This window comes from Somniosus microcephalus, unplaced genomic scaffold, assembly GCF_052327205.1.
Source record: "Somniosus microcephalus isolate GS21.2 unplaced genomic scaffold, FLI_Smic_1.0 unresolved_chr7, whole genome shotgun sequence".
NCBI classification, from domain to species: Eukaryota; Metazoa; Chordata; class Chondrichthyes; order Squaliformes; family Somniosidae; genus Somniosus; species Somniosus microcephalus.
The window spans coordinates 4,115,081-4,134,180 of record NW_028225185.1 but is presented as its reverse complement, the minus strand read 5'-3'; the positions used below and the strand labels follow the sequence as shown (position 1 = coordinate 4,134,180).

General features: G+C 53.8%; 1 protein-coding gene across 1 annotated transcript in view; it reads left to right on the top strand.

The window, feature by feature from the left end:
• The window catches only part of ints3 (integrator complex subunit 3), a 153,543-nt gene extending 142,299 nt beyond the window's left edge, over window positions 1–11,244 (top strand). The window contains exons 24-27 of the mRNA XM_085978245.1: window positions 866–966; window positions 5,444–5,516; window positions 8,118–8,271; window positions 10,668–11,244. Coding sequence (XP_085834371.1) covers window positions 866–966; window positions 5,444–5,516; window positions 8,118–8,271; window positions 10,668–10,742 — 403 coding nt within the window. The 3' untranslated portion in view covers window positions 10,743–11,244. The remainder of the gene's footprint in view (window positions 1–865; window positions 967–5,443; window positions 5,517–8,117; window positions 8,272–10,667) is intronic.
• The last annotated feature ends 7,856 nt before the right edge of the window (window positions 11,245–19,100 follow it).

Below are 19,100 nucleotides of genomic sequence, written 5' to 3'. Positions count from 1 at the left end.
TAAACCGAGGCCCCCGTCTGCCCCCTCAGATGGGCATAAAAGATCCCACGGCCACTATTGGAACAAGCGTAGGGGAATTCTCCCTGGTGTCCTGGGCCAGTATTTACCCCTCAACCAATATCTGGTCATTATCAAAATGCTGTTTGTGGGAGCTTGCTGTGCGCACATTGGCTGCTGCGTTTCCCACATTACAACAGCGAGAACACTTCAGAAAAGGCTGTAAAGCGCTTTGGGACGTCCTGAGGTAGCGAAAGGCGCTGGAGAAATGCGAGACTTGGTTTTATCACTGCCCCATTAGTAATTTCCAGAGTGGGGCTGACGGCTGTCGACGTAGTCCTGGGAAGTGGTGGAAGGACTAAACTCCACGGGATTATTCTGGATGCGGAATTGCGTTCAACAGCTATCCTGGCACCTGATCTCCTCTCTCCTCCAGCTTGCGTTTCCCCCGTGTCCACTCGCCTGCGCGTTCCGGACCCAAGTCCATCACTTCTGTTTCCCCTTTGTTTTTTCGTTCCTCTTCAACCGCTCCTCCGGTCCCCCTCTCCTGTCGTCACGCCTCCTATCATTTCTCCGCCACTGGCGGCCGTGCCTTCAGCTGCCTGGGCCCTGAGCTCTGGAATTCCCTCCCTAAACCTCTCCGCCTCTCTCTCTCTCCTCCTTTAAGACGTATCTTAAAACCGACCTCTTTGACCAAGCTTTTGGTCACCTGCCCTAATCTCTCCTTATGTGGCTCGGTGTCAAACTCTGTCTGAGATATGCTCCCGTGAAGCACCTTGGGATGTTTTACTGCGATCGAGGCGCTGTAGAAATGCCCGTTGTTTATGTACCCCCCCGGGTTTATATATTTTGTCTCTCTCTCTCTTAGTTTGCGGAGTTCCAGCAGCAAGCTGGCACAGCTCACGTTGGAGCAGATCCTGGAACATCTGGCCAACCTGCGAGTCTGCCTCCTCCCCACCAAACAGAACTGTGAGTGTTGACGCCGTAAGATTCACAAATCACTCCGAAGTAGCGACACAAGGCCATTTAAAAAAAAAAAAAAAAAATGTTTTAAAATTGCAAACCAAGCACTGGGGTTAATATCCAAATGAATAGAATCGAAAAGCAGAGAAGTAAGGCTTAAACCCATATCGAACCTTGGTTAGACCACACTTGGAGCACTGTGCACAGTTCTGGTCTCCATATACCTTGGTTAGACCACACTTGGAGCACTGCGCACAGTTCTGGTCTCCATATACCTTGGTTAGACCACACTTGGAGCACTGTGCACAGTTCTGGTCTCCATACACCTTGGTTAGACCACACTTGGAGCACTGTGCACAGTTCTGGTCTCCATATACCTTGGTTAGACCACACTTGGAGCACTGTGCACAGTTCTGGTCTCCATATACCTTGGTTAGACACACTTGGAGCACTGTGCACAGTTCTGGTCTCCATATACCTTGGTTAGACACACTTGGAGCACTGTGCACAGTTCTGGTCTCCATATACCTTGGTTAGACCACACTTGGAGCACTGTGCACAGTTCTGGTCTCCGTATACCTTGGTTAGACCACACTTGGAACACTGCACAGTTTTGGTCTCCATATACCTTGGTTAGACCACACTATGAGCACTGCGCACAGTTCTGGTCTCCGTATACCTTGGTTAGACCACACTTGGAGCACTGTGCACAGTTCTGGTCTCCATATACCTTGTTTAGACCACACTTGGAGCACTGTGCACAGTTCTGGTCTCCATATACCTTGGTTAAACCACACTTGGAGCACTGTGCACAGTTCTGGTCTCCATATACCTTGGTTAGACCACACTATGAGCACTGCGCACAGTTCTGGTCTCCGTATACCTTGGTTAGACCACACTTGGAGCACCGTGCACAGTTCTGGTCTCCATATACCTTGTTTAGACCACACTTGGAGCACTGTGCACAGTTCTGGTCTCCATATACCTTGGTTAAACCACACTTGGAGCACTGTGCACAGTTCTGGTCTCCATATACCTTGGTTAGACCACACTTGGAGCACTGTGCACAGTTCTGGTCTCCATATACCTTGTTTCGACCACACTTGGAGCACTGTGCACAGTTCTAGTCTCCATATACCTTGGTTAGACCACACTTGGAGCACTGTGCACAGTCCTGGTCTCCATATACCTTGGTTAGACCACACTTGGAGCACTGTGCACAGTTCTGGTCTCCATATACCTTGGTTAGACCACACTTGGAACATTGTGCACAGTTCTAGTCTCCATATCACAATAAGGATATAGAGGCACAGGATACAGATTCACTAGTAGCCTTCAAAAGAACATAAAAAATAGGAGCAGGAGTCGGCCATTTGGCCCCTCGAGCCTGCTCCGCCATTCAATGAGATCATGGCTGATCATCTCCCTCAACGCCATTCACCGGCCCTATCGCCATATCCCTTGATGCCTTTACGAGTCAGAAATCTATCGACTTCTGTTTTGAATATACCCAATGACTGAGCCTCCACAGCCCTCTGGGGTAGAGAATTCCAAAGATTCACCACCCTCTGTGTGAAGAAATTCCTTCTCCTCTCAGTCCTGAATGGCCGACCCTTTATCCTGAGGCTGTGGCCCCTGGTTCTGGACTCCCCAGCCAAGGGAAACATTCTCCCAGCATCCACCCTATCAAGCCCTGTAATAATTTTGTATGCTTCAATGAGATCCCCTCTCATTCTTCTGAATTCAAGAGAATACAGGCCTAGTTTACTCAATCTCTTCTCATACGACAGTCCCGCCATCCCAGGAATCTGTCTGGTTGCACTCCCTCTATGGCAAGTATACCCTATGGCAAGGAGACCAAAATTGTACACAGTACTCCAGGTGTGGTGTCACCAGGGCCCGATATAATTGGACAAATGTAAGAAATCACACAACACCAGGTTCTCGTCCAACAGCTTTATTTGAAATCACAAGCTTTCGGAGCGCTGCTCCTTCATCAGGTGAAGTGGAGAGATGCATATAGGCACAGCATATATAGTCAGAGAATAAGCTCCGAAAGCTTGTGATTTCAAATAAAGCTGTTGGACTATAACCTGGTGTTGTGTGACTTCTTACATTTGTCCACCCCAGTCCAACTCCGGCATCTCCACATCATCATCATGGCTATATAATTGGAGTAAGATTTCTTTACTCCTGTACTCAAATCCTCTTGTAATGAAGGCCAGCATACCATTTGCCTTCCTAATGGCTTGCTGCACCTGGAATTAGATAAATACTTCGGAGAAAAAAATTGCAGGGATTTGGGGAAAGAGCGGGGGAGTGGGACTAACTGGATTGCTCTTCGAGAGAGAGCCGGCGCGGACTCGATGGGCCGAATGGCCTCCTGTGCTGTACCATTCTGTGAAGGTGCAAGACAGATTCACAGTGATGATACCAGAACTGAGAGGTTATAACTATCGGCAAAGAATTGACCAGGCTGGGGCTCTTTTCTCGACAGAGAAGGCTGAGGGGCGACCTGATAGAGGTCTTTAATAATATGAAAGAGGTTCGATAGGGTTGACGTAGAGAAGATGTTTCCACTTGTGGGGGAGACCAGAACTAGGGGCCGTCAATAGAAGATCGTCACTAATAAATCCAATGGGGAATTCAGGAGAAACTTCTTTCCCCAGAGAGTGGTGAGAATGTGGAACTCGCTACCACAGGGAGTGGTTGAGGCGAATAGTATCGATGCATTTAAGGGGAAGCTGGATAAACACATGAGGGAGAAAGGAATAGAAGGATATGGTGATAGGGTGAGATGAAGAGGGGTGGGAGGAGGCTGGTGTTGATGGGGTGAGATGAAGAGGGGTGGGAGGAGGCTGGTGTTGATGGGGTGAGATGAAGAGGGGTGGGAGGAGGCTGGTGTTGATGGGGTGAGATGAAGAGGGGTGGGAGGAGGCTGGTGGTGATGGGGTGAGATGAAGAGGGGTGGGAGGAGGCTGGTGTTGATGGGGTGAGATGAAGAGGGGTGGGAGGGGGCTGGTGTTGATGGGGTGAGATGAAGAGGGGTGGGAGGGGGCTGGTGTTGATGGGGTGAGATGAAGAGGGGTGGGAGGAGGCTGGTGTTGATGGGGGGAGATGAGGAGGGGTGGGTGGGAGGAGGCTGGTGTTGATGGGGGGAGATGAAGAGGGGTGGGAGGAGGCTGGTGTTGATGGGGTGAGATGAAGAGGGGTGGGAGGAGGCTGGTGTGGATGGGGTGAGATGAAGAGGGGTGGGAGGAGGCTGGTGTTGATGGGGTGAGATGAAGAGGGGTGGGAGGAGGCTGGTGTTGACGGGGTGAGATGAAGAGGGGTGGGAGGAGGCTGGTGTTGATGGGGTGAGATGAAGAGGGGTGGGAGGAGGCTGGTGTTGATGGGGTGAGATGAAGAGGGGTGGGAGGGGGCTGGTGTTGATGGGGTGAGATGAAGAGGGGTGGGAGGAGGCTGGTGTTGATGGGGGGAGATGAAGAGGGGTGGGTGGGAGGAGGCTGGTGATGGGGGGAGATGAAGAGGGGTGGGAGGAGGCTGGTGTTGATGGGGTGAGATGAAGAGGGGTGGGAGGAGGCTGGTGTTGATGGGGTGAGATGAAGAGGGGTGGGAGGAGGCTGGTGTTGATGGGGTGAGATGAAGAGGTGGGAGGAGGCTGGTGTTGATGGGGTGAGGTGAAGAGGGGTGGGAGGAGGCTGGTGTTGATGGGGTGAGATGAAGAGGGGTGGGAGGAGGCTGGTGTTGATGGGGTGAGGTGAAGAGGGGTGGGAGGAAGAGGGGTGGGAGGAGGCTGGTGTTGATGGGGTGAGATGAAGAGGGGTGGGAGGAGGCTGGTGTTGATGGGGTGAGATGAAGAGGGGTGGGAGGAAGAGGGGTGGGAGGAGGCTGGTGTTGATGGGGTGAGATGAAGAGGGGTGGGAGGAGGCTGGTGTTGATGGGGTGAGATGAAGAGGGGTGGGAGGAGGCTGGTGTTGATGGGGTGAGATGAAGAGGGGTGGGAGGAGGCTGGTGTTGATGGGGTGAGATGAAGAGGGGTGGGAGGGGGCTGGTGTTGATGGGGTGAGATGAAGAGGGGTGGGAGGGGGCTGGTGTTGATGGGGTGAGATGAAGAGGGGTGGGGGGCGGCTGGTGTTGATGGGGTGAGATGAAGAGGGGTGGGAGGAGGCTGGTGAGGAGAATAAACACCGGCACGGAGCAGTTGGGCCGACTGGCCTGTTCCTGTGCGGTAAATTCTGTGTTAATTCTTCGGGTGATTTGTGGCGGGGAGTGGATTGGGAGTTAAGAATTTTTAAGTGTCTGTAATGCTTGAATTGTTTTGATTTGAACTGATGAGAGCTGAGTGAAAGCGTGCGAGCGGAGAGGGAGGGCGGAGAGTGGGCAAGTGCGAGCGGAGAGCGTGTCCGGTCTGTGCCGCTCATTATCCGGCCAGCTGTATTGACTTTCACCGTTGCTTCTGTTTCTCTCTGTCCACCGGCAGTTTTCGCCCAGACGCCGATTCTCCAGGCACTGCAGCACGTGCAGGCGAGCTGCGATGAGGCACACAAGATGAAGTGAGTCCCGGGGTCGGGGGGTGGGGGGGGGCTCTCCGCACGCTGCGGCTGCACTCTCTGAATCTGTCCACAGGAGAGGGGTGGGTGGCGGGGGTGGTCGGACCATCTTGTGGTTGTCGTCCGTCACAGCTTGGGTAACTGTGGACTGTTTCCGGGCATGACATTACTCGGGAGTTCTGGAGACCCTGCTGTCCTAGTCACCGCAGCACCCCAAGAGGACGAGGCACGGGAGATTTGGTGGAACGTAGGACGAGGAGGACAAAGGAATTCGCAGCGGGAGTCGGCCCCTCGAGCCCGCTCCGCCATTCAGTAAGATCACGGCTGATCATCGACCTCAACTCCACTTTCCCCGCCCGATCCCCCTAGAGTCCAAAAATCTATTGATCTCGGCCTTGAATATACTCAACGACTGAGCCTCCACAGCCCTCTGGGGCAGAGAATTCCAAAGATTCACCGCCCTCTGAGTGAAGAAATTCCTCCTCATCTCAGTCCTCAATGGCCGACCCCTTATCCTGAGACTGTGACCCCCTGGTTCTAGACTCTCCAGCCAGGGGGAAACAGCCTCTCAGCATCTACCCTGTCAATCCCCCTCAGAATCTTGTATGTTTCAATGAGATCACCTCTCATTCTTCTAAACTCCAGAGAGTATCGGCCCATTCTACACAATCTCTCCTCATAGGACAGCCCTCTCATCCCAGGAATCAGTCTGGTGAACCTTCGTTGCACCGCCTCTAAGGCAAGTATATCAGCCCCTCGAGCCTGTTCCGCCATTCAATCAGATCATGGCTGATCCTGTATCTTAACTCCATTTACCCGCCTTGGTTCCGTAACCCCTAATCCCCTTACCCAACAAAAATCTATCGATCGCAGTATTGACATTTTCAATCGACCCCCCCCAGCCTCGACAGCTTTTTTGGGAGGAGCGAGTTCCAGATTTCCACCACCCTTTGTGTGAAGAAGTGCTTCCTGACATCACCCCTGAACGGCCTGGCTCTAATTTTAAGGTGACGCCCCCCCCCTCCTTGTTCTGGACTCCCCCCACCAGAGGAAATAGTTTCTCTCTCTCTATACCCTGTCGAATCCTTTAAACACCTCGATTAGATCACCCCTTAATCTTCTAAACTCGAGGGAACACAAGCCCAGTCTGCGCTACCTGTCCTCGTGATTTAACCCTTTTAGCCCCCGGGTATCACTCTGGGGAATCTGTGCTGCGCCCCCCCCCCCTCCGAGGACAAGATATCCTTTGTGAGGTGCGGGGCCCAGAATTGAACGCAGTGACTCCAGATGAGGGTCTGAGCAGAGCTTTCAGAACTTCCAAATCCTCGAGTACTCCAGCTCCCCCTCTTGAAATAAAGGCCAACATTCCAATCAGCCTTTCTAATACGTGCTTTTGTTGTTGTAACTCTGGCGAGCGGTGTGGGAGAAAGGGAGGAGTTTGCGGCCTTGGAGTTTGTCGGAACGCAGGCGGGCATTCAGGAGCTTGAGCCGCTGCCTGCAGCTGGAGGCTGTCGCCGCGGTCCCGATCTCCAATCGGCGTGCTCCCAGTCCCGGTGACAGGCTGTGCTGGCGCTGAGTTCAAGAGCCGGCTCAGTTGCCTAGACGACAGGGCCATCAGCTGACATTGCTTCCGGTCCTGTCTTTCAGCTCGCTGTTTTTTTTTGTTTGTCGTTGAAAAAGAATCCAGTCAGTTGCAGTCCTGCATATATCTCTCCTGCACATCCCCCCCCCCCCCCCCTCCCCTCGCACTGACACTCAATAGGTTATTGTCCAACGGAGCACCGCTGAGAGTTTCTCCCCAGACCCTGTGATCTTTCGGTGCTGTCAGAACCATCAAGATTGTTTATGCAGCCTCGGGTCGTTCCAATGCAGTTTGCAGCCAATTAAGCACTTTTTATTTGAAGTGTGGTCACTGTTGTAATGTAGGAAACGCGGCAGCCAATTTGCGCGCAGCAAGCTCCCACAAACAACAATATGATAATGACCGGATAATCTGTTTTAGTGATGTTGATTGAGGGATACATCTTGGCCGCTCCCTCAGTACCGCCTCTCCGACAGTGCGGCGCTCCCTCAGTACCGCCCCTCCGACAGTGCGGCGCTCCCTCAGTACCGCCCCTCCGACAGTGCGGCGCTCCCTCAGTACCGCCCCTCCGACAGTGCGGCGCTCCCTCAGTACCGCCCCTCCGACAGTGCGGCGCTCCCTCAGTACCGCCCCTCCGACAGTGCGGCGCTCCCTCAGTACCGCCCCTCCGACAGTGCGGCGCTCCCTCAGTACCGCCCCTCCGACAGTGCGGCGCTCCCTCAGTACTGCAGCTGGAGTGTCGGCCGAGAATTCGTGCTCAAGTCCCTGGAGTGGGGACTTGAACCCACAACCTTCTGGCTCTGAGGCGAGAGAGAGAGTGCTATCCACTGAGCCACAGCTGACACTAGGGGCCATAAATAGAAGAGGATCACTAATTAATCCAATAGGGAATTCGGGAGAAACGTCTTTTACCATTATGGGTGGATGGGGGAATGTGTGGGGGTGTAATTGGGGGCTGTGATGGGGAGGTGGGGGGTTGGTGTGATGAATGACAAGCGCGGCGCTAACCTCTCGCTTCGCAGGTTCAGCGACCTGTTCGCGCTGGCCGACGATTACGAAGATTCCTCGAAACCGTCCAGGAGTCGGCGCAAGACGGCAACCTCCAGCCCCCGGAGCCGGAAAAACGCCTCGCAGCCCATCGGGAACGACGAGGACTCCTCGTCCAGCAGTGGATCCGTACGTGGCCCCGAACCGCGTGGGGGGGGAGCGGGGTGCAGCGAGGGGGGCGACCGGGGCCTGGGATACTCGGGCTTACATTGAGTTACAGAGAACTAACACAGTATTTGCAGCACAGAAACAGGCCGTTCACCCATCTGGCCCATGCTGGTGTTGTTGTTCCACACCAGCCTCTTCCCACCCCGCTTCATCTCACCCCATCAACACCAGCCTCCTCCCACCCCTCTTCATCTCACCCCATCAACACCAGCCTCCTCCCACCCCGCTTCATCTCACCCCATCAACACCAGCCTCCTCCCACCCCTCTTCATCTCACCCCATCAACACCAGCCTCCTCCCACCCCTCTTCATCTCACCCCATCAACACCAGCCTCCTCCCACCCCGCTTCATCTCACCCCATCAACACCAGCCTCCTCCCACCCCTCTTCATCTCACCCCATCAACACCAGCCTCCTCCCACCCCTCTTCATCTCACCCCATCAACACCAGCCTCCTCCCACCCCGCTTCATCTCACCCCATCAACACCAGCCTCCTCCCACCCCTCTTCATCTCACCCCATCAACACCAGCCTCCTCCCACCCCGCTTCATCTCACCCCATCAACACCAGCCTCCTCCCACCCCTCTTCATCTCACCCCATCAACACCAGCCTCCTCCCACCCCGCTTCATCTCACCCCATCAACACCAGCCTCCTCCCACCCCTCTTCATCTCACCCCATCAACACCAGCCCCCTCCCACCCCTCTTCATCTCACCCCATCAACACCAGCCTCCTCCCACCCCTCTTCATCTCACCCCATCCACACCAGCCTCCTCCCACCCCTCTTCATCTCACCCCATCAACACCAGCCTCCTCCCACCCCTCTTCATCTCCCCCCATCAACACCAGCCTCCTCCCACCCCTCTTCATCTCACCCCATCAACACCAGCCTCCTCCCACCCCTCTTCATCTCACCCCGTCAACACCAGCCTCCTCCACCCCTCTTCATCTCACCCCGTCAACACCAGCCTCCTCCCGCCCCCTCTCCATCCACACCAGCCTCCTCCCACCCCTCTTCATCTCACCCCATCACCATAACTCTCAATTCCCTTCTCCTTCATGTGTTTATCCAGCCTCCCCTTAAATCCATCTATACTATTCACCTCAACCACTCCCTGTGGTAGCGAGTTCCACATTCTCCCCACTCTCTGGGGAAAGGAGGTTCTCCTGAATTCCCTGCTCTGTCCTGGATGGTGTCATGCACCCATCTATCCCGGGGCAGGAGTGTGACTCAGTGTGCCCTTTGTAGAGATAAATAGTCATAAATAGCAAGCAGTTAGGAAGGCAAATGGTCTGTTGGCCTTCGTTGCAGGAGGATTTGAGTACAGGAGCAAGGATGTCTTACTACAGTTGTACAGGGCCTTGGTGAGACCACACCTGGAGTACTGTGTGCAGTTTTGGTCTCCTTACCTAAGAGAGGATATACTTGCCATAGAGGGAGTGCAGCGAAGGTTCACCAGACTGATTCCTGGGATGGCAGGACTGTCGTATGAGGAGAGATTGGGTCGACTTGGCCTGTATTCACTAGAGTTTAGAAGAATGAGAGGGGATCTCATTGAAACGTATAAAATTCTGACCGGGCTAGACAGACTGGATGCAGGGAGGATGTTTCCCCTGGCTGGGGGGCTCTAGAACCAGGGGTCACAGTCTCAGGGTACGGGGTAGGACATTTAGGACTGAGACGAGGAGAAATGTCTTCACTCAGAGGGTGGTGAACCTGTGGAATTCTCTACCACAGAAGGCTGTGGAGACCAAGTCACTGAAACTCTCGTTTAAACGGCACCTAATTATCCGCAATTCTCTAATAACCGGCAAAATTCCGGAGTAGGTATTGAGGCTTCCGTATACTGTATAATTGCGGCTGTGTAACCGGGGATCTCGTACCTTATGCCGTGTAACCATGGCTCCTGCACCTCTGGTTGTGTAACCGGGTCCCCTGTACCTGTGCTACGGGGCTCCAGCACTTCTGGCTGTGTAACGGGGTTCTCGTACCTTGGGCCATTGTCACTCCATGCCCCCCCCTTCCTTATCTGGAATTTTTAAATCAACCGGCACCATCCCGGTCCCGTCGGTGCCGGATACCAAAGAGTTTCCTGTAGATAGATTTCTGGACACACAAGGCATCAAGGGTTATGGGGAGAGAGCGGGAATATGGTATTGAGATAAGAGGATCAGCCGTGATCATATTGAATGGCGGAGCAGGTTCGAGGGGCCGACTCCTGCTCCTATTTTTCTGTGTTTCTATGGTTGGAGGGGGAGGGAGTGGGGGGAACGGACCAGCGATGGTGCGGTGGGTGGGTTTTGTGCGAGGACTGGGACAGACTTGACTCCCGTGTTGACTCCTCTTGTCTGCAGGAAGAGGAGGATGCAAAACCCAGGCCGAAAAGGAAAAGGAAAGGCTCCTCTGCCGTTGGCTCCGACAGCGACTGAGCGCAAGGGCTGCCTGCCAGAGAGAGAGAGCGAGAGAGACACACAGAGAGAGAGAGAGACACGCACGCCCACAGTACGTGCTGCCGATTCCACGATTCTTCCCTTGCTTGCAGGAATTTCAACAAAAAAAATCAACAGCCACGAACGCGCACACACGAGGAAGCGACTGTTCCGCGCTGCGCCGTGTCCCGGCTACCGGGAGGGAGAGCGCGAGCGGGCGGGCGGGCTCGGCGATACACAGACTGACAGCAGCAGCAGCGCCACCGCCGCCACGCGCGCAGATCGGCTGTTCCCGGAGAATTTCATTCAGAGCGAGTGAGTGAGAGAGAGAGAAAACGAGACAATTTTGATCAGGACATGAGAACTTGCAAAAAAAAAAAACAAGCCTTTCTCGCCGGTGCAAGAGACTGTCTGGATTCTTAAAACGTCACGCAGAGTTTTTAAAAAGGGTTTATATTGGAAGCATCCTATTTTCTTAAAAAAAAAGTTGTAAATAAATAAACTACGTCTTATAATTTTGCTTTGGGTGGGGGTGGGGGCTGGGGCAGTGTTTTTCGACACGGTTTCTGCGAGGCTTGTGGGGATGAACGTGTGTTCAGCTCCCCTCGCGCACATAAAGACACGAGAATTAGGAGCAGGAGTCGGCCACTCGGCCCCTCGAGTCTGCTCCGCCATTCAGTAAGATCACGGCTGATCTTCGACCTCAACTCCACTTCCCCGCCGGCTCCCCATATCCCTCGATTCCCCGAGAGTCCAAAAATCGATCGATCTCCGCCTTGAATATACTCAACGACTGAGCCTCCACAGCCCTCTGGGGCAGAGAATTCCAAAGATTCACCGCCCTCTGAGTGAAGAAATTCCTCCTCATCTCAGTCCTCAATGGCCGACCCCTTATCCTGAGACCCCTGGTTCTCGACTCTCCAGCCAGGGGAAACAGCCTCTCAGCATCTACCCTGTCAATCCCCTTAAAGTATTTTAGGCGTTTCAATGAGATCACCTCTCATTCTTCCACACTCTAGCGATCAGGAGTTCCCAGCGAACACCCGCCACTCCGTGCCGAGTTAACTCGGGGCAACGATTGGGACTCGAGTATCGACCCCGGGGTTAGCGGAGGGCGACTATTTCTGCTGACGGTCAGTGACCCAGGCTGGGAAAATACCTGTGCGGATAGTCCATGATGCCTCATCCCCCTCCACCCCCCAACCCCCCGCCGTGATCTGATGTCCAACGCTCACTGCCGAGACTAATGCGTCACGAATGGCCACTGGGGTGAGGCAGGAACGGGTCAGACTCCCGTGGTACGCTTAACCCAGCCAGAGGCAGATGAGGGTGCGGCGGGGAATGAAGAGAATCGGGAATATTTTTAAGAATTCACGTGAAATAATTGTATCCGTTGTCTGGTGTTTTAATGCATTCTGCTCAACCGTGTGAGGGAGCTGGATTAACATCAGTAGAGATACAGTCAGTAACACAGGGTGTTGGGGGGAGAGTGGTTACTGAGTGACAGTGTGAGGGAGCTGGATTAACGTCAGTAACACAGGGCGCTGGGGGGAGTGGGGTTACTGAGTGACAGTGTGAGGGAGCTGGATTAACATCAGTAGAGATACAGTCAGTAACACAGGGCGCTGGGGGGAGTGGGGTTACTGAGTGACAGTGTGAGGGAGCTGGATTAACATCAGTAGAGATACAGTCAGTAACACGGCGCTGGGGGGAGAGGGGTTACTGAGTGACAGTGTGAGGGAGCTGGATTAACATCAGTAGTGATACAGTCAGTAACACGGCGCTAGGGGAGAGGGGTTACTGAGTGACAGTGTGAGGGAGCTGGATTAACATCAGTAGCGATACAGTCAGTAACACAGGGCGCTAGGGGAGAGGGGTTACTGAGTGACAGTGTGAGGGAGCTGGATTAACATCAGTAGTGATACAGTCAGTAACACGGCGCTAGGGGAGAGGGGTTACTGAGTGACAGTGTGAGGGAGCTGGATTAACATCAGTAGAGATACAGTCAGTAACAGGGCGCTGGGGGAGAGGGGTTACTGAGTGACAGTGTGAGGGAGCTGGATTAACATCAGTAGAGATACAGTCAGTAACACGGTGCTGGGGGGAGTGGGGTTACTGAGTGACAGTGTGAGGGAGCTGGATTAACATCAGTAGAGATACAGTCAGTAACACAGGGCGCTGGGGGGGAGGGGTTACTGAGTGACAGTGTGAGGGAGCTGGATTAACATCAGTAGAGATACAGTCAGTAACACGGCACTGGGGGGAGGGGTTACTGAGTGACAGTGTGAGGGAGCTGGATTAACATCAGTAGAGATACAGTCAGTAACAGGGCGCTGGGGGAGAGGGGTTACTGAGTGACAGTGTGAGGGAGCTGGATTAACATCAGTAGAGATACAGTCAGTAACAGGGCGCTGGGGGAGAGGGGTTACTGAGTGACAGTGTGAGGGAGCTGGATTAACATCAGTAGAGATACAGTCAGTAACACAGGGCACTGGGGGGAGGGGTTACTGAGTGACAGTGTGAGGGACCTGGATTAACATCAGTAGAGATACAGTCAGTAACACAGGGCGCTGGGGGAGAGGGGTTACTGAGTGACAGTAGGGGTAATCACCCAGGGTTCCTGCTCCTGATCACTGCCCAGTGACCCCTGGGTCAGAGAGAGGGGAAATCAGCCAGGGTTCCTGCTCCTGATCACTGTCCAGTGACCCCTGGGTCAGAGAGAGGGGAAATCAGCCAGGGTTCCTGCTCCTGATCACTGCCCAGTGACCCCTGTGCGGATGGTGAGTGAGGACACACTCGAGTTTGATCGCGAGGCACCGTCCCTATCCAGTATTCTGCTAACACTCCCCATCCAGGCTCTTCCACAGCGTGCCGAACAACCCCACCGGAGTGATCACCTCAAGAGGACAGCAATCAACTGGAGTAAGGTAGGAAACTATTGGTGATGAGTAAGTGTAAGAAGGACTCGCGTTTCTCCAGCGCCTTTCACCACCTCAGGACGTCCCAAAGCGCTTTACAGCCAATGAAGTACTTTTTGAAGTGTGGTCACTGTTGTAATGTAGGAAACGCGGCAGCTAATTTGCACACAGCAAGCTCCCACAAACAGCAATGTGATAAATGACCAGATCCTGTTTTTTAGTTATGTTGGTTGAGGGATAAATATTGAGCCCAGGACACCGGGGAGAACTCCCGCTGCTCTTCCAAATAGTGGCCATGGGATCTTTTACGTCCGCCTGAGAGGGCAGACTGGGTCTCGGTTTAACATCTCCTGTGAAAAACGGCCCCTCCAACAGCGCGGCGCTCCCTCAGTACTGCCCCTCCGACAGTGCGGCGCTCCCTCAGTACCGCCCCTCCGACAGTGCGGCGCTCACTCAGTACCGCCCCTCCGACAGTGCGGCGCTCCCTCAGTACCGCCCCTCCGACAGTGCGGCGCTCCCTCAGTACCGCCCCTCCAACAGCGCGGCGCTCCCTCGGTACTGCCCCTCCGACAGTGCCGCGCTCCCTCGGTACCGCCCCTCCGACAGTGCGGCGCTCCCTCAGTACCGCCCCTCCGACAGTGCGGCGCTCCCTCAGTACCGCCCCTCCGACAGTGCGGCGCTCCCTCAGTACCGCCCCTCCGACAGTGCGGCGCTCCCTCAGTACCGCCCCTCCGACAGTGCGGCGCTCCCTCAGTACCGCCCCTCCAACAGCGCGGCGCTCCCTCAGTACCGCCCCTCCGACGGCGCAGCGCTCCCTCAGTACCGCCCCTCCGACAGTGCGGCGCTCCCTCAGTACCGCCCCTCCGACGGCGCAGCGCTCCCTCAGTACCGCCCCTCCGACAGTGCGGCGCTCCCTCAGTACCGCCCCTCCGACAGTGCGGCGCTCCCTCAGTACCGCCCCTCCGACAGCACGGCGCTCCCTCAGTACCGCCCCTCCGACCAGTGCAGTACTGAGGTAGCGCTGCACTGGAGTGTCGGCCTAGATGTTTGTGCTCAAGTCTCTGGAGTGGGGCTCGAACCCACAACCTCTGACTCCGGCAAGTGAAATCCCCTGAGCCATGGCTGACAGGTGGGGAGGAAGGCAGTGAATAATCTCTCTGCAGACCAGTCTGTCCCCATTGACAAGGTACGTGCTGTGCAGGATGCAGCTGGAGCTATCGGGGTGTGCAAGGATGCGAGACCTCTGGCACTGTTCCCCTCCAGATACCCCGCACCCCCTCGAATCGACATCAAAAAGCAAATTAATTACATTTCACGATCTCTTCATTTTACTTCTTATGCTTATTTTGTGACGGTGGAAGGTTTTGATGAATGAATCTGCCAGGAATATTAACGATTTGATTATGTGCATTGAGGTTCCTCGCCTCGCCTGGTCTGTCTGTGGAGATTTTTTTATGGTCACCGTTCAAAGACGCATAAAACGAAATATGCATTCCCTTTTCTGCCTGTTTCTCACCAGTCTGTTCATTCCAACTGGGGTACAGTACTGGTGGGTACAGGTCTGTCACTGCATAACACGGGTACAGTACTGGTGGGTACAGGTCTGTCACTGTATAACACTGGGGTACCGTGCTGGTGGGTACAGATCTGTCTCTATAACACGGGTACAGTACTGGTGGGTACAGGTCTGTCTCTGTATAACACTGGGGTACAGGTCTGTCACTAACACTGGGGTACAGTACTGGTGGGAACAGGTCTGTCACTGTATAACACTGGGGTACAGTACTGCTGGGTATAGCTCTGTCACTAACAGTGGTACAGTACTGGTGGGTACAGGTTGTCACTAACTGGGGTACAGTACTGGTGGGTACAGGTCTGTCACTATAACTGGGGTATAGTACTGGTGGGTACAGGCCTGTCACTAACACGGGTACAGTACTGGTGGGTACAGGTCTGTCACCGTAACACTGGGGTACAGTACTGGTGGATACAGGTCTGTCACTGTATAACACTGGGGTACAGTACTGGTGGGTACAGGTCTGTCACTGTATAACACTGGGGTACAGTTCTGGTGGGTACAGGTCTGTCACTGTATAACACTGGGGTACAGTACTGGTGGGTACAGGTCTGTCGCTGTATAACACTGGGGTACAGTACTGGTGGGTACAGGTCTGTCACTGTATAACACTGGGGTACAGTACTGGTGGGTACAGGTCTGTCACTATAACACTGGGGTACAGTACTGGTGGGTACAGGTCTGTCGCTGTATAACACTGGGGTACAGTACTGGTGGGTACAGGTCTGTCACTGTATAACACTGGGGTACAGTACTGGTGGGTACAGTCTGTCACTGTATAACACTGGGGTACAGTACTGGTGGGTACAGGTCTGTCACTGTATAACACTGGGGTACAGTACTGGTGGGTACAGGTCTGTCGCTGTATAACACTGAGGAACAGTACTGGTGGGTACAGGTCTGTCACTAACACTGAGGTACAATACTGGTGGGTACAGGTCTGTCACTATAACACTGGGGTACAGTACTGGTGGGTACAGGTCTGTCACTAACACTGGGGTACAGTACTGGTGGGTACAGGTCTGTCACTGTATAACACTGGGGTACAGTACTGGTGGGTACAGGTCTGTCACTGTAACACTGAGGTACAATACTGGTGGGTACAGGTCTGTCACTGTATAACACTGGGGTACAGTACTGGTGGGTACAGGTCTGTCACTAACACTGGGGTACAGTACTGGTGGGTACAGGTCTGTCACTGTATAACACTGGGGTACAGTACTGGTGGGTACAGGTCTGTCACTAACACTCAGGTACAATACTGGTGGGTACAGGTCTGTCACTGTATAACACGGGTACAGTACTGGTGGGTACAGTCCTGTCACACTAGAACACGGGTACAGTACTGGTGGGTACAGGTCTGTCACTGTATAACACGGGGGTACAGTACTGGTGGGTACAGGTCTGTCGCTGTATAACACTGGGGCACAGTACCGGTGGGTACAGGTCTGTCACTGTATAACACTGGGGTACAGTACTGGTGGGTACAGGTCTGTCACTGTATAACACTGGGGTACAGTACTGGTGGGTACAGGTCTGTCACTGTATAACACTGGGGTGCAGTACTGGTGGGTACAGGTCTGTCACTGTATAACACGGGTACAGTACTGGTGGGTACAGGTCTGTCACTGTATAACACTGGGGTACAGTACTGGTGGGTACAGGTCTGTCGCTGTATAACACTGGGGTACAGTACTGGTGGGTACAGGTCTGTCGCTGTATAACACTGGGGTACAGTACTGGTGGGTACAGGTCTGTCGCTGTATAACACGGGTACAGTACTGGTGGGTACAGGTCTGTCACTATATAACACTGGGGTACAGTACTGGTGGGTACAGGTCTGTCACTGTATAACACTGGGGTACAGTACTGGTGGGTACAGGTCTGTCACTGTATAACACTGGGGTACAGTACTGGTGGGTACAGGTCTGTCACTGTATAACACTGGGGTACAGTACTGGTGGGTCCAGGTCTGTCACTGTATAACACTGGGGTACAGTACTGGTGGGTCCAGGTCTGTCACTGTATAACACTGGGGTACAGTACTGGTGGGTACAGGTCTGTCACTGTATAACACTGGGGTACAGTACTGGTGGGTACAGGTCTGTCACTGTATAACACTGGGGTACAGTACTGGTGGGTACAGGTCTGTCACTGTATAACACTGGGGTACAGGTCTGTCACTGTATAACACTGGGGTACAGTACTGGTGGGTACAGGTCTGTCTCTATAACATAGAATGTTAGCCTATATCTTGTCAAAATCAACGTAATGATCGTACGCTTTATCAAGTGACCACAGAAGCCGTCAACCCATCTTTTCTTTTTCAGACAGTGATGGGCTTGCTGTGGTTTTTCAGAACGTGTTTTTATTGCTGTTTTCAGTGTGTGTCCCCTCTCTGGTGAGTTTGTGAGAAGGGACAGATGCACTTTGCTCCCCGTCACGTCGTGGTGAATTTTTTTTGTTCCGAAGGGAACATTACCACCTCCATCCCCTCCTCTCCGGTGACTGCCTGTGTTTGTGGGCCGTAACCCGGCACGTTAGGTAACGGCCAGATGCCAGAGTGTCTCCGCCAGGCTGACCGGGGCAGAATCACCGCTCTGTGCTCTGGCCTCAACACTACACCTCCACCCCAACCCTCCCCCCACTCCTCCTCCTCCTCCAAACTGGTCTGAATCTCACGCTCGCGTGGCTGGAGTGCGCTTGATACAAAGTGTAGTCCTGCTCTGCTGTCCCGCCACCCTTAGGATGTGGGTACTCATAGAATGATACAACACCGAAGGAGGCCATTCGGCCCATCGGGCCTTTGCCGGTTCTTCGAAAGAGCTGTCCAATTAATCCCACTTCCCCCCCTGCCCTTGAAAGAATTTTTTTATCTTCATTTAATAGGCAAGAATCCTTAACAGCCAGAGTGTTACTTCAAACAATATACATTATACGTCAGTTCTGCGGAGCGGAGCAGGAAAGTGGGTGCACCTTTTAAGGCGGATCCATTCGCAGATACAGTCATTAAGGTTACAGTCCACTTCAACCGAAAGCCTAAAGTTCCCTCGGGTGGCAGTGACCCACGCCGGTTAGACTTCGTCCCTGGTCTGTGGGAGGGCGGAGTGTTCAACTTGCCTCGAGACCTCCCTGGAACCAGGGGAGAGCAAAATCACCCCTCATCGCGGTCGCTGTTCCAGCGATTCCCTGCCGACTCTGCCGCTTCGGGTGAGCAGCGGATCAGGCTGTGTGGGGTGTGTGCTGCCTTCTGTAGTCGAGCAGCCCGCCGCCGCTTTGTTGTCCAGGCGTGTGTACGAAGACTGGCCGCGTAGCTGAGGTGCCAGAGGTCACTGGTGGGAGGGCCCGTTAACCAAAACACGAGGCAGGTCAAAGGGAGCCTTTAATTCCACACCAAGTCAATGAGAAGGTCAGATTGAGGATTCCATTTATATAAATCAGTGATGTGGTGGCCAGCGTCAATGCTGGCTTTTTACGCTTGGGACTTGGATTCGAGTCGAGCTCACAGAATGGTGGGTGAGGGGGGTCGCAAGTGAATTGCTGCAAGGAACATTTTTGACCCACATTCTGCAGGCTGAGAATCCACAGCATCCACTGTCCCTAATTCAGCCCTGATTGGCATCGCCATGTTGCACAGTAGGAGGCTCTCTTGAGATTGGGGCTCAGCAACATTGACAGGACAGTGTAGAGGGAGCTTTACTCTGTATCTAACCCGTGCTGTACCTGCCCTGGGAGTGTTTGATGGGGACAGTGTAGAGGGAGCGTTACTCTGTATCTAACCCGTGCTGTACCAGCCCTGGGAGTGTTTGATGGGACAGTGTAGAGGGAGCTTTACTCTGTATCTAACCCGTGCTGTACCTGCCC